At 33.4% G+C, this 14,134-nt stretch overlaps 1 protein-coding gene across 1 annotated transcript; it reads left to right on the top strand.

Annotated features, from left to right (window-relative positions):
• The first annotated feature begins 186 nt into the window (after nucleotides 1-186).
• Nucleotides 187-13,580, top strand: LOC106174978 (protein flightless-1 homolog). The gene is made up of 35 exons (XM_013556768.3): nucleotides 187-264; nucleotides 620-730; nucleotides 1,163-1,315; nucleotides 1,725-1,810; nucleotides 2,029-2,105; nucleotides 2,278-2,362; nucleotides 2,601-2,704; nucleotides 3,044-3,160; nucleotides 3,489-3,547; nucleotides 3,759-3,916; nucleotides 4,084-4,168; nucleotides 4,321-4,480; nucleotides 4,979-5,064; nucleotides 5,357-5,430; nucleotides 5,573-5,655; nucleotides 5,837-5,887; nucleotides 6,016-6,128; nucleotides 6,344-6,529; nucleotides 6,811-6,867; nucleotides 7,288-7,403; nucleotides 7,663-7,792; nucleotides 8,111-8,195; nucleotides 8,526-8,613; nucleotides 8,823-8,936; nucleotides 9,261-9,453; nucleotides 9,691-9,787; nucleotides 10,045-10,228; nucleotides 10,459-10,519; nucleotides 10,633-10,782; nucleotides 10,951-10,988; nucleotides 11,533-11,656; nucleotides 12,002-12,091; nucleotides 12,323-12,415; nucleotides 12,748-12,861; nucleotides 13,077-13,580. Exons 1-35 carry the CDS (start codon nucleotides 202-204, stop codon nucleotides 13,209-13,211), a joined length of 3,720 nt encoding a protein of 1,239 aa, XP_013412222.2. The 5' UTR covers nucleotides 187-201; the 3' UTR covers nucleotides 13,212-13,580.
• The last annotated feature ends 554 nt before the right edge of the window (nucleotides 13,581-14,134 follow it).

Genomic DNA, 14,134 nt, shown 5'->3' on the forward strand with positions numbered 1-14,134 from the left:
GAATTGTCGTTACTAGTCACGAAGTACAATTTTACCAACTTCATACTTTTACAACAAAATGTACTCAGTACTGTATAGTTATATAGAATTTCAATTATATTAAATTAATACAAGATAAAATTTGATACAATTGCTACATATAACCTAATAATAAAAGAATACACTAGGAACCTTTAACTTGCAGAAGTGTTGGTTGGAGAAATGGCAGCCACAGGGGTGCTGCCGTTTGTGAGGGGCATAGACCTTAGTGGCTATGATTTCCAGGTATGATGCTTTTTCACAATCCCTTTGATTTGAAATAAACCATCAAGGTTTATTGCTCAACGTGATGTTGTTATTTTTGAGATCAGACTTACTTACATATGATAAAAAGTGATAAAAAGTGGGCACACCCACTAAGGCAGATCAAACTAATAACGTTATTAATGTTAACGTAATGTGTAATCTGTTAAATTAAGCCGATTGAGTGAATATTAACATTTTATGGCAAGCAGAAGCATGGCTAATCATGTAATTAAAGGACCACAGACTTTAGGGTGGGGATCGAGTTAATGTAAAAACTAGTGTCAGTAGTGAGCCGCAGCGTCAGACTGCATTTCCATTGTTTGCTCTTTTTCAGGAAGGAAAGTTCCCCAAAGATGTGGCTGATATGATTGGATTGAGGTGGCTTTATGTCAACGATTCCAATCTTGATAAACTTCCAGATGAACTTTCGAATCTCAATAAGTTGGTAAGTTTGCACTGCCTGTTGACATGTTGGGTTGAAATGTTTAAGCTGTCAAAGACAAAATGTATTCAACCATTGTACTGTACATTGTACTAGGTATTGGTTCCTGGTACATGTAGTTGATTAATGCTATTTTCCAAATATACAGTGCATTACTATCACTTTTAATTTTAACATATGTACTGGATTTTGCTTGTTGAATCATGAAATAACATAACCAACAAATAAAATATGGAATGAAAGTTTATTGGAGATGCCTGATTGATTATAATGGTTTGAACTTCTCACATCAACAGTAATTACAAGTATAGTTTTTTTTTTATAAAGTAAACAGTTCTAAGCATAGTATTAACAGATAAATGTCAAGCAAAAACCTATAAATCAATCTTGATGTTCTGACTCGTGATTATGTTCATTGTTTTTTTTTTACTTAAGGAACACATTTCTCTGGTCAGAAACAACTTGGTCAGCATTCATGGCGAACTCTCTGACCTGCCATGTCTAAGAGTGATCAACTGCAGGTACAACAACCTGAGAAATACAGGGATTCCAACAGACATTTTTAGTCTAGAGGATCTGTCTACACTTGTAAGTATCTGTTCCTATAGCATTATTCCCATAACATGTCTGAAGCAAGGGTTAAGCCAGTGTGCATCTCAGCCACCTGATTTAGATGTCCTGTACCAGCAGATTGTGGTCTCTTTTATGGCTAGATGTCCTTGTTAATACCCTCCTTCCTTAAGTCACATAATTGGAAAACTTAGGTCGATTCTGCCTCAAGTTTTGCCAAATCTTTTTCATGAAAAAAATTCCTCAGTTTTCAATCTCAAGAGGTAGAATAGCCACCTGAACGAAAACCAGAATTATCAAGTCAATTTTGGTTTTTAAAAGATAATTTAAAACTCTAAAATAATTGTACACTCAAGTGCATAAATTATATTTTGAAGTTTAGTTTAGTTTTCAGAGGGTAAGTGTAAGCTTTTTGTAATTATTACAGGATTTTAGTCACAACCAGCTGAAAGAGGTTCCTGCTGATTTAGAACTTGCCAAAGGCTTGTTAGTCTTGAATCTAAGTCACAACAAGTAAGTACTTCCTTAAGTTATCATTGAGGTAATGAAAAGAGATAATATATTATACCAATGACTATGATTTAAAACAGAAAGTAAATTAGAATTATAAAAATTTGGAAAACTGTTTTTTTCAGAAGTAATTACAGTTATAATATTTTATGATTTATTTTCTTCTTTATCTCCAGAATCGAGTCTAATATTTTATGATTTATTTTCTTCTTTATCTCCAGAATCGAGTCTATCCCATCACCATTATTTATCAACCTCACAGACATTGTTCATTTAGATTTGAGTGACAATCAACTGAGTAAGTAGACAGAATTTCAGTACCTTCAACAAGATTGTGATGTGTTTGGTCAATCAGTAGCAGTGTTTCATCAAGTTTTGAAAATTTAAAATTTAAAGCAACTTGTATTATTTCTTTGCATAGCTGTTGAAGCATAATTGGGGTTTAGGATATATCGATTTCTTTTATACAGCAACCCTTCCACCTCAGATGAGAAGACTGTCAAATCTGCAGACATTGATTCTGAACAATAATCCCCTGCAGCATGCTCAACTTAGGTAGGTATGATGTCTTTGATAATGAAAAAAATGTAAATAGTCAAACAAGGAAATTAAGGTTTAGGTATGCAGTAAGCATATAACAGCCTCCTGTACATTTACAGTGCATGTTGAAGAAATAATTCTTGTATGATTTTGTTTGAATGTTATAGCAAGGATAGGTAATCATAGCCAACTATAGTGAACTTTATATTTCAATCTATGTGAAATATTTAACAAATTTGATTTTTGAATTCAGACAACTTCCAGCCATGGTTTCACTTCAAACACTCCACATGAGAAACACACAAAGAACTTTGGGAAATTTTCCTTCAGGGGTAGATACTCTAGAAAATCTCACGGGTAACGAACCTTTTACTTTTATAAACAAAATAGGTTGTTTCAGATAGCATTTTGGTGGAAGTATTCATTAATCTTTTTAATTTCATTCATTGAAAATAAACTTGTATATAAATACGGCTTTGGAATCTGTCACTGGACTTGCATTTTATGAGTTGACAACTTTGTATATCCCTTGTTAATCAGTCATTAATTCAAATAATACAAGTCCAGATTCAAAAACTTTATGTAAATTATGGCAAGATGAATATATACTTAAAAGCATCATAGTAGTATTGCTTTTCTGAAATTACAGTGCATGGGTTGCAATATTTCATGACATCCGTCTTATTTTAATTTAAGATATTGATCTATCCAAGAATGACCTGCCAAAGGTTCCAGAGCCTATCTACAAACTGCTATCTATCAAGAGATTAAATATCAGTGATAACAACATCACTGAATTGTCTTCACTTGTAGGTAGGTGGTCTGAAAAAAAAAAAAAAAAAAACAGGATGAAATCTTACATCTTTGGATCCACTTTATAAGCTTTAAACAAATCTTACTTGTTCTTGCCATATTTAGATTTTGATATCAAGAAAGTGAAAATTTAGTTTTGAGAAGAATTTTAAATATGTCCTAGATTTGTATTATGATCTTATTTACATGGATTATTGATGAGGTGAATTGTATGTTTATAATAGATCATCTTGTGATAGTAATGCTTTGATTTGACTTTTGTGGGCTGATGAAATTGTGATACTATGTCTAGGAGCTAATATATATAACATGATAATCATATTTTTAGACTCTTGGTCAGAACTGGAAGTGCTAAATGCATCAAGAAACAAGTTAACAGCTTTACCTGTGAGTGTTTATTGTTGTATACTCTGAAAAGGCTATCAATTTTAAAGAAAAGTATTAAAGTTATATATGCTTATTAATTATCTTTTAAATAGGATTACAAAAAGGTGCAGAATTTTTGTAAAAGAAAGGGGGGGGGATCCGAAATTACAGGTTTGACTTAAACCAAAGATGGATACTTAACGTAAAGTAATGTAAATGACTTTCATTGCAGGCATCAATTTGTAAACTGACCAGACTGAAGCGGCTCTACCTGAACTGCAACCAGCTGGACTTTGAGGGGATCCCTGCTAGTATTGGCAAGCTACAGGAACTGGAGGTTTTCAGTGCAGCAAACAACAACCTTGAAATGATACCTGAAGGGCTGTGCAGGTATGAAGACTAGATTTTTTTTCAAAATGATTAATATTTTAGTCATGTAATATGAGCTAAAGAACCTGAGGCACTTGACAGAGAGCCTAAGTTAGTCGGAACAAAACGTAATTTCAAGGCTAGATGTTTTTGGTAATCCATATTATGTCTTTTTTTTATTTTTATAGATGCACAAAGCTGAAGAAACTGATTTTAAACTGCAATAGGCTGATAACTCTGCCAGATGCATATCACTTCCTCACAGACTTGCAGGTAAAGAGATTTGATGATAATTTACCCATCATCGACTTCTTACTTGTCACTTCTTTATAATACAGATGCTGAGTGTTATGATTAGTACTTTACAAACATTTCCCAAAGAATTTTTTGTCAGAAAATTTTATAGGTGTAAGTAATATTTTTAGGAATTAGACGTGCGATACAACCCTGACATTGAAATGCCTCCCAAGCCAAAAGAACTGCAGGTTGGCAGTGGTATTGAGTATTACAACATTGACTTTTCGCTTAACAACCAGTTGAAGCTGGCTGGTGCTGTGCCCACAACTCCTACAGGCCAGACACCACGTAAGTGGATGTACAATTAAATTACACAGAGTCAGAGTTATTATTATTATTATTATTATTATTTTGGTTGAAGTATGGGAGGCAAAATAAACTTAACAAACCTTTATCATATAGTCTCATCTAAAATTTAAGTATTTTGATAAGATATTAAAAATGGATTTTCAAATATAATGCAAATTTAGCTGTATGTATTCAATAAATGATTACATGAATGTGGTGTTTTTATTTGTTTATTTTAATATATTTATTTATTTTACAGGCCCGTAGCCAGGGGGGGTTCGGGGGGTTCGAAAGAACCGCCCCTTTTGCTGGGAAAAGGTCCACTCTGGGTAAAATTTGATCTAGGTACATGAAGTTTTCATGGGAAAAGGTCCACTTTTTCAGAAAAAGAACCCCCCTTTTGAAATTGCTGGCTACGGGCCTGTTTTATTTATTCATTATTGCTTTTTTATTTGCATTTGGTATCTTGAATTGCCAGATTATGTATAATTTTTATAGCTCATAAAGACCCAGTTGCAAGGAAAAAGAGATTGCACAGAAGAAGGGATACTGGAGAAGGCAAAAGCTCAGATCAAGTGCTTAAGGTAGATACAGATACAGTTTGTGCATGATATTTTAGAAGATCAATCTTTTACCAGTTTGTCTACATTAAAAAAAGTTTTGAAGTATATCATTTCACAGATCCTCCCCCATGTGTCAAGTGTGGACTTTCTTGTTCAACATGATTTCATCAATTGCAGGTGAGTTATTTGGAAAAAGCCTCTTAAAAACCACTATTTCCTTGATGATGGAATGTTTTTGTGAGAATATTTTTAGTGTGTAGATAAAATAAGATGTATAATAATTCCTCTACATATGTAACTTCATGTCTTTTAGGGAATGAGAGATATTGCCAAGGACAAAAACAAGAAATCATCTCCATCAAAAGAAGAAGAAAAAGAGCCCATAAAGTATGTATAGGCTATTGTTTTAAGTCCAGTTTTATAGAGCAGTGGGAAACTTTTTGATCTAATGTCAAAACATAGGAAATGATTTGGGTTTTGTAAGAAATAAAAAAGTAGGATTTTATGGTGTTGATGATTTGTTTTACAGACCAAAGAGATGGGATGAGAACCTCCAGAAACCACATTTGGATTACAGTGAGATCTTTGAAGAGGATGTAGGACAAATTCCAGGTAACAATTCTTTTTAAAGTAATAAATGATATATCAAATCTGATAAATATAGAATATGTTTAAATCCTCTTGTTCTGTTTTATAAATTCAAGTTATGTATAAAGTTGTATGATAAGAATTTTTGTATATACATAGGCATGTTTAATATTGGTGTTAATACCTTTGCATTTCTATTCTGCAGGATTGACAGTGTGGGAGATTGAGAACTTTTTGCCGGTAGAACTAGATGAAGGTAAGCATTTAGAATTTTACATATCACCAATATCCAATGTCTGGACACTTGTTGCTAATATTAATAACTTATATATCAATCATAAAAAAATATGGACCCTCAGATAAATTCAATAATAAAATTTTCAGCCTTCCATGGAAAGTTCTATGAAGCAGACTGTTACATTATACTGAAAACCTATATTGATGACACTAGTAGTCTGAACTGGGAGATCTACTATTGGATTGGAGAGAAGGCATCGGTAAGAGCATCTTTTCATGTGTTACAATGGTTATATTTTGTTTGTTTTAACTCTTTCTTTAAATCACAATTTAGATATTGCACAGAGGCATGTTACAACACTAAATATGTGCCAACATCTAATATTTATAAATAAAATGTGTGATATTAGTAATTTCCTCACTTACTGTCAGGTATAAAACTACAACAAGCATGCTGTTTTATTTTCTTGTTTAGCTGGACAAGAAGGCATGCTCTGCTATCCACTCAGTGAATCTGCGTAATTTGCTGGGTGCTGAGGGGCGGACAATACGTGAGGAAATGAATGACGAGTCTGATGAATTCATGGATCTCTTTGAAAATGACATACACTACATTGAAGGTGGGAGGACAGCCAGTGGGTTCTTTACAGTGGAAGAAAATGTAAGTCTAAACTTAAAAAGAATGTGTGTAAAGGTCTATTTGATTTGAGCCAAACAATTCTTTGATTGGATGAAAAGAGAAGAATAAAGTTTTGTTCATTATGAAAGACTTGTTGATTCTTCGGAAACAAATTAGTACTGATTTCTTGTTATATTTAAACATTGCATCATTATATATATTAGTCTAATGTTAACATTTTGATTGTTTTCTAAATGCTTCTTATTTTTTATTTCAGTGTACGTGAAAGTTAAACATCTCTTGAACTATATTTTGCATTACAGATCTTTGACCCAAGAATGTACAGAGTGTCAGGAACACAGACGGTGCATCTTGAACCAGTAAGTGTTATTGCTCTTTGAATATGAAAATAAGATAATCTTATTTCAACACCATTCTTGCAGTACAAGTCACTGAAAGTTTTCCTGCCTCTTAGATGGAATACTAGCTCTAAAGGTTCTCCTAAGTCAAATTAATTGTGATCATGCATATATGTATACCTGGATGAAAACTGAGCATGGATGTGAAGCGGTTTACTTTTATTTAAAGACCGGACTGGAAATGGGGTCAGTGACAGTCCACCATGTTTGCACAAACCTTTCTTTGATATTAGTTTCTTATGTATTGTATTGTATTGTATTGTATTGTATGAGGCACTGCTAAATCATTGCAGTATATTGCTGAAGTATAACCATAGATGATGTGTTTTAAAACCTATGTGTTGATTTATGATTTATGTTGTCTTACATTGTCTTTACTAGGTGCGTTGCCATGTCAACTGTTTGGATCCCCGTTTTGTTTACATGATTGACTGCAAGATGGAAATTTATATCTGGATGGGACCCAAAGCTAAGAATGTCACAAAAACAAAAACAAGGTATTAAGGTCTCTAAATGACTGAGCAAGTAATATATAAAGATTAAAAAGTATTGTCAGTGCATTTTTCAGAGAATAATTTGGTCTCATTTTATTTAATTTTTATTTAACAATGTCATGGTTCGGTCTGTGCCAGTGTCAGTATTGTAAAACAGCGCAGTGCCATGTCAACCTGGTATTTAAAAAAATAACCTGATACATGAGATTGTTTACTTTTTTTGTAGTGATTATTTTGCACTGCTGGTACTAATAATTTGCAGGCTTGTAGCTGAAAAAATCAATAAGAATGAAAGGAAAAACAAGGCAGAAATCTTGATGTTTGCCCCAGGATTTGAGAGTCCTGAGTTCTGGAAAGTTTTGGGAGGTCCACCAGGAGTTAGGGGCATTAGAGTAAGTGATCATTTGTCTTACAGTACTTTCTATCAACTTATTCAGCTTTCAAATTGGTATCTTATCCTAGTGAAGGAATTCTTTGCTGTTGTAAACTAGAAACTGCAGGTGGATATATTTCCTCAATCTTCTTATAGTTTCAACTAAATCCCCATTTTGTCAGTTTTGTTCTCAGAGTTCTTGACAAACAAGAGAACTAACAAAATGGTAAAAATCCCAAATGATGGCAACAGACACATCTACAGATTGTTAAAAGGAAATATAAAACATTTTTGCTTTTCATCTTGAGTTGAAACTCGTGCATTTATCTTTATTTAGGAAATCGTCCCAGATGACTGGAAGCCTACTGTTCCTAAGCTGTATAAAGTGGGATTGGGAATGGGATACTTGGAGTTGCCTCAAGGTATGCATTTTTTTTTTTTTTTTTTTTTTTTTTTTTGGGCGGGGGGAACGTTCACTGGAAAAGAAGCCAACAAAATGTGCCTTGGAGGGGGAGTTGAAAATAATTAGAATTCTACCCTTGTTCATAATTCTCATGGCTGTACTTTTAATTATTGTCTTAGGTGCTTATTCTTGCAGTTCTTAAGCTTAACATTGCAAAGTACATCCATTTAGTATTAGTGGTTGTTGTAAAGAAATTTTGAATCATATTTTTGGTCTGTGGCATTACATTAAATTTTTTGAAGTGTGTATTGTTTTCAATTCTTATTTATCTGATCTCTTGATTTTCTAGTTGAAGTTCCCCATAAGAAATTAGTACAAGGCCTGCTGAAGACCAAGAATGTATACATCTTAGATTGCCATTCTGATGTATTTATCTGGTAAGAGGAATTGAAATTTAGAAATATAGATATCCTTGTATTGTGTTCATCAATGATTGTCCATGTTTTGTCAGTGGTCAGTTCTTTCACAGTATACAGAAAATAAAGTAAATTGATTTAATATTAATTTCCCAGTCATTTGGAATAGAAATAAGGCATGCTAGCTGCTGTATCAGTACAATATTGAAAACATGTTATATTTCACATAGGATTGGAAAGAAGTCTACACGTCTTGTACGAGCTGCAGCCTTAAAGCTGTCACAAGAATTATGCAGCATGTTAGACAGACCATCATTTACAAGAGTCACGCGATGTCAAGATGGGTGGGTATTCTATTAAAAATATTTTTCCTATGGTTGAAAAAATATAAGGTTTTTGCTTAACATTCTCTGTGATATTAAACTTGATACCAAAGTGATGGTACAGGCAATAAATGATAGCAGTATAGTGTAAAGAAATTGGGTGTAAAACTTGAATATTGAGAATTTGACCCATATGCAAGAGTTTTTAGAAACAACATACCTAGAGTACTATGATGGAGCATTGATAAAAATGAAAACGATGTCATTTATAATTTCTGTAAGGTATCCATTCTCATGCTACATAGAAAACTATGAAATATTGACAAAATAAATACAATCCTTCAGCACTGAGTCCCAACTCTTCAAGATGAAGTTTGTTGGCTGGGATGATGTTATCGCAGTGGATTACACCAGGACTTCAGAGTCTGTAATCAAGAGGGGAGTTGACCTCAAAGTCATTATGGAGAGGGACAAGATTAAGACGGACCTTTCGGCTCTTTTCATGCCAAGACAGCCACCAATGTCCAACCAAGAGGCAGTAAGTAAAGGGCACTTAGACTGGCATTTTAGTTGTAGTACTAGTGAGACTTGGAAGAAGAAAAGGTGGAGTATACAGTTTTAAATTTAAATCTGCCTGCCAGTGGGCCAGTAACAAATTATAACAGAGAATATGCAGTTGTTCCCTGAATGAATTAGCAGCATATTTTACATAAATAGATCATGCAGTATCTTTTTTATATAAAAATACCTAAAATGTTTTGTTTTTATTCATCAGGAACAGCTGATGGAAGAATGGAATGAAGATTTGGATGGCATGGAATCCTTTGTTTTAGAGGGCAAGAAGTTTGTGAGGCTGCCAGATGAAGAATTGGGTTAGTTTGTAATTGTTTGAAACAAAATGTTATGTTTTTCTTTTTAGACAAAGGTATATGTTCAGGACTCTTAAATCTATCCTTATCATCTTGTGGTAAATCTTAATGAAATAATAAAATAACAATTGCAATAATACAAGAACAAATTTTATCTGAAGCATGGTTTAGGCTACAGCTGGAAGAAATTCCTTGGATAATTTACACCCTTTTGGAGAAGTTTTATAAATTTATTTTAATTTCTAACTGCTATTTAACAGGTCACTTCTACAGTGAGGATTCCTATGTGTTCCTGTGTCGGTACTGGGTGCCTGTGGACTCTCCAGAGGGCACAGGGGATGAGGACAATGAGGAGGAGGAACCCGAGGATGACTTCAAATGTGTAGTGTACTTTTGGCAGGGAAGAAATGCTGGGAACATGGGGTGGTTAACCTTCACTTTCAGGTATGAACTCTGCAGATTTTTATATTCATGTTCGATATCATTCCTTTCCAATACATTGCCTATTGCAAAGTGTGTGAAAGGTAAGTGTCCAAAATTTGTGACACATATCTTGACTCACATGACAGCTATGTACTGATAAGGTCTTAGTTCAGTTTATGTATTAGTCTATAATAATTTTATTCAATATTGATTATAAGTGGCTTTTTAACAAGTGGTGACTTTAATTGCAGTTTGCAGAAGAAGTTTGAAGCCCTCTTTGGAGACAAACTGGAGGTTGTTAGAACACATCAGGTAAGTTATCCTGAACTACTAGACAGAAATGACTCTTAAGGAATAGATTTACATTTGTAAAGTAATTTTAATAATTTCTCTTCTTTTCCTGATTCTGCATTATTTTCTTTCAGCAACAAGAAAACCTGAAGTTTTTGTCTCACTTCAAAAAGAAGTTTGTGATTCACCAAGGCAAGAGGAATCCCAACAGCGAGGAACCAGAAAATGTCGAATTGTATCAGATCAGGGCCAACGGCAGCCCCCTTGCTACAAGATGCATTCAGGTATTGATCAGCATGAAAAATAGTCTAAAGTAATCAATCAAATTCTTTGCATATTGAAATAAATAAATAGATAACTAAGTAAATAAAATAAATGAAACAGTTACAAATCATGTAGATGCACTCCTTACCATTTAGAGAAAGAAACAAATTTTATTTTCTGTTTTACAGGTTCCTGTCGATGCTTCCAATCTCAATTCTTCCTTCTGGTAAGTTCTTTTAAAAGAATATTGATATAAAAAGATTTTTCGCGAGTACAGAGGGTCTAATTTAATTGTAAAATTGCTAGTAACGTGTGCAATTCATATTCAAATAAGAATTATAAAATATATTTAACTTTCCACCATTAAAGGGATAATAACTCTTCGTTTTGGCCAAAAAATGAATTTTCCTGGAGTCAACAACAATTCCCGTACTTACCAATGGTTAATGAATCCATTTTTACATTCTAAGTTAGTCCCTGGTTTTTTTCTAAAAAGTTTGGTTTTTTGTTAAAATCTCTTAAGAGATTATAACTGAGTACAGCCATCAATGGAGGTCACGTGATCTGAAGACAAGCTCAGATATCAGAATAATAGCTATAACTGCCATTTTTGTGGTAAAACAGAATGTATTATATTTCTATGAGTTGTTCACAGTGTTTTTATTGTGAAATATAGATATCATACGAAGAGTTATTATCCTTTTAAGGTTGTTAAGAAATGCAGCAATTTAAAAGAAAAATGAGTTACTTTGTGTTTCTATTGATTTTAGTTTCTTGCTGAAAGTGCCATTTGATAATGATGACATGCAGGGTATAATGTATGTCTGGATAGGAAGAAAGAGTGACCCTGAGGAAGCAAAACTGGCAGAGGAAATAGCAAGGGAACTGTTTGATGTACGTTCTTATACTTTTGAGTATTGTTGTGATATTGGTTCTTTAAAAGTGTGTGTGTGAGTTGTTGTTGTTGTAAATATCTTGTAAACATCATGTTAGTTTGATGCAGTAAAGCTTTATATTTATGATATGTTATGTGAAGTATGGAGAGAGAAGGAAGTATATGGACTATCCTAAATATATCTGTTAGTGAGATGAAATTGTTGTTTTAATATAACACTGTGACCATGGATGGGTTTATCAGCTTACAAAAGATAAAGTTCTATTCACATAATGAACTCACATTAGAAATCCCGATGTGGGAGAAGTTTCTCTGTATTAATTGTGTATGGTACTTTATATTAGGAAACATACACAGTACAAATCGTCTGTGAAGGTGTTGAGCCAGAGAACTTCTTCTGGGTTGGAATTGGAGGCAAGAAGCCTTATGAGAAGGTATAGTTACCATATTACTACAATACTACATGGAATGTTTTCATCACATTTTTTGCCTCATGGTATTGTGATTTCAAAATGTTTTTCTTTACATTGAAACTGGTTGAGCAAAATTCAGTCACTGAAATGAGGACTAACTCCAAAGCAAACAAGTAAATTTTGACACGATTTATTTACAGAAATAATGATAATAATCATAATGTTTTTGTTTTTTTTTTTTTTTTGTTACAGACAGCAGAGTTCATGAAATATGCCAGGCTTTTCAGGTGCTCAAATGAGAAAGGTTATTTCACAGTCTCTGAGAAATGCTCAGACTTCTGCCAGGTATGCTGTCAATGAGTTATTATTATTATTATTATTATTATTATTATCTACTCTGTATGACAGATCCAGGATTTTATGGTGGGGTGGAAGAAGGTAGTGGGCTGGAAACAATGGAAGAGTGGAGAATAGACTGCTGTAACTCTTATTTGGCAAAAGACTGGAAAAACAAACCAGACAGTTTTAATTCTGTTATGTTTAGCAAGGGGAGCGTTTAATTTAATGCTTATGGAAATATGGTATATTTTTATAAAGTGTGTCATGATTTTCCTATTAATATTACATGGTATCTAATGTTGATGTATAATTTGCAATCTTTCTCATTTTCTTTCCAGGATGACCTTGCTGATGATGATGTCATGATTTTAGACAATGGTGAACAAGTATTTTTGTGGCTTGGTAGAAAAACCAGTGATGTGGAAATCAAGCTGGCTTTCAAGAGTGCACAGGTGGGCAGGGAGGCTTACTTACACTACTTTAGTGGAAAGGTTTCAGTCAAAATAAAGTCTGTTGTTTGTGATTAAAGATTACTCAGAGCATTTACTACTAAGTCAACTACAAATATTGCTGTAAATATGTTCACATAGTTGAGTATTGTCAACCTTGGATGTAAAATTAATAACAACTTCAAGAATAATATTATGTGACAATTTCATGATTCTAGGTCTATGTCCAGCACATGAGGAACAAGCAACCAGATAAACCAAGAAAACTGTTGCTTGCCCTTAAAAACAAAGAGAACCAGAGATTTACCAAGTGCTTCCATGGCTGGGGCAAATTTAGGGTGGCCCCTGAGTAACCTCACTAATACTAAGATAGTATATATATAACAATGTATTTTGAGCTGTTTAAGTACTAGAGCCTTTGAATAGCCTGCTGCTGCTTGGAATAATTAGCAATTACATGAGTGAGAAGACTTTCCCATTAAAGTGCAATATATACTGAGATGGCACACATTGAAAATTTAGCAAATTCTGAATTGACTTCCTGAAACTTTTACAGTTTAGCTGTGTATAGTTTATGCAGATATCTATCTACTATTTATTTTGTGATTTCTTTTGTAAAATATATTTCCTGAATCTGATTGTGAAATTTTATCCTGCTAATTTATATTTGTAAAGTGAAAGTGGATCTTTGCACTGCTTGCAATAAACCATTGTATACCCAGTGTTGTTCTTGTCCTATTTCCCCAATGCTTAAATAGTTTTTATAGATATAAAGCTTCAATATAAGACTTTTGGGTATGTGATTGTCATCTAGTTATCAATCAGGCAGTTGGCCAGTGGCAAAACAGTTTTTCAGTGGCTCACCTCCAATGTTTTAAATGAAAAACCTGCAAGGAAAGGCATCACTGCAGGGCTATTGTCATGTAATTTTGGAATATAGTTTCCAAGTATTAAATGGCATATATCTGTATCATTCTGAATTCTTTATGATAAAGATGGTTTTTGGTGCTTATGGTAGTCACTGGAACATGGCCATTTATCACGATTTTGGAATACTGGTATGCCCTTCCTAATCCGCAAGTAGCTTTCATGCTCATGAGTGTATAGGACTAAAATTGTAGCCTATGATTGTAGCCACAATCAGACTAAGTAGAGCTTTAACCCTACATTTATATCAGTGTTAGTTTTTTTTTTTTTTTTTTTTTTTTTTTTGTACCTCAATAAATTGCCTTATCATACTCAATATCAAGATTACAGTTTTGTTTCAACTTAATAA

Source organism: Lingula anatina, chromosome 2, assembly GCF_051362555.1.
Source record: "Lingula anatina isolate TDL-2025a chromosome 2, LinAna3.0, whole genome shotgun sequence".
NCBI lineage: Eukaryota > Metazoa > Brachiopoda > Lingulata > Lingulida > Lingulidae > Lingula > Lingula anatina.

What these genes read in the sequence shown, in the direction of transcription:
- LOC106174978 (XM_013556768.3), top strand. Translation starts at nt 202, where the DNA reads ATGGCAGCCACAGGGGTGCTGCCGTTTGTGAGGGGCATAGACCTTAGT. An exon ending in TTGAATCTAAGTCACAACAA is followed by an intron (nt 1,811 to 2,028) that starts GTAAGTACTTCC and finishes CTTTATCTCCAG; the next exon opens with AATCGAGTCTATCCCATCAC. An exon ending in CAATGTCCAACCAAGAGGCA is followed by an intron (nt 9,454 to 9,690) that starts GTAAGTAAAGGG and finishes TTTATTCATCAG; the next exon opens with GAACAGCTGATGGAAGAATG.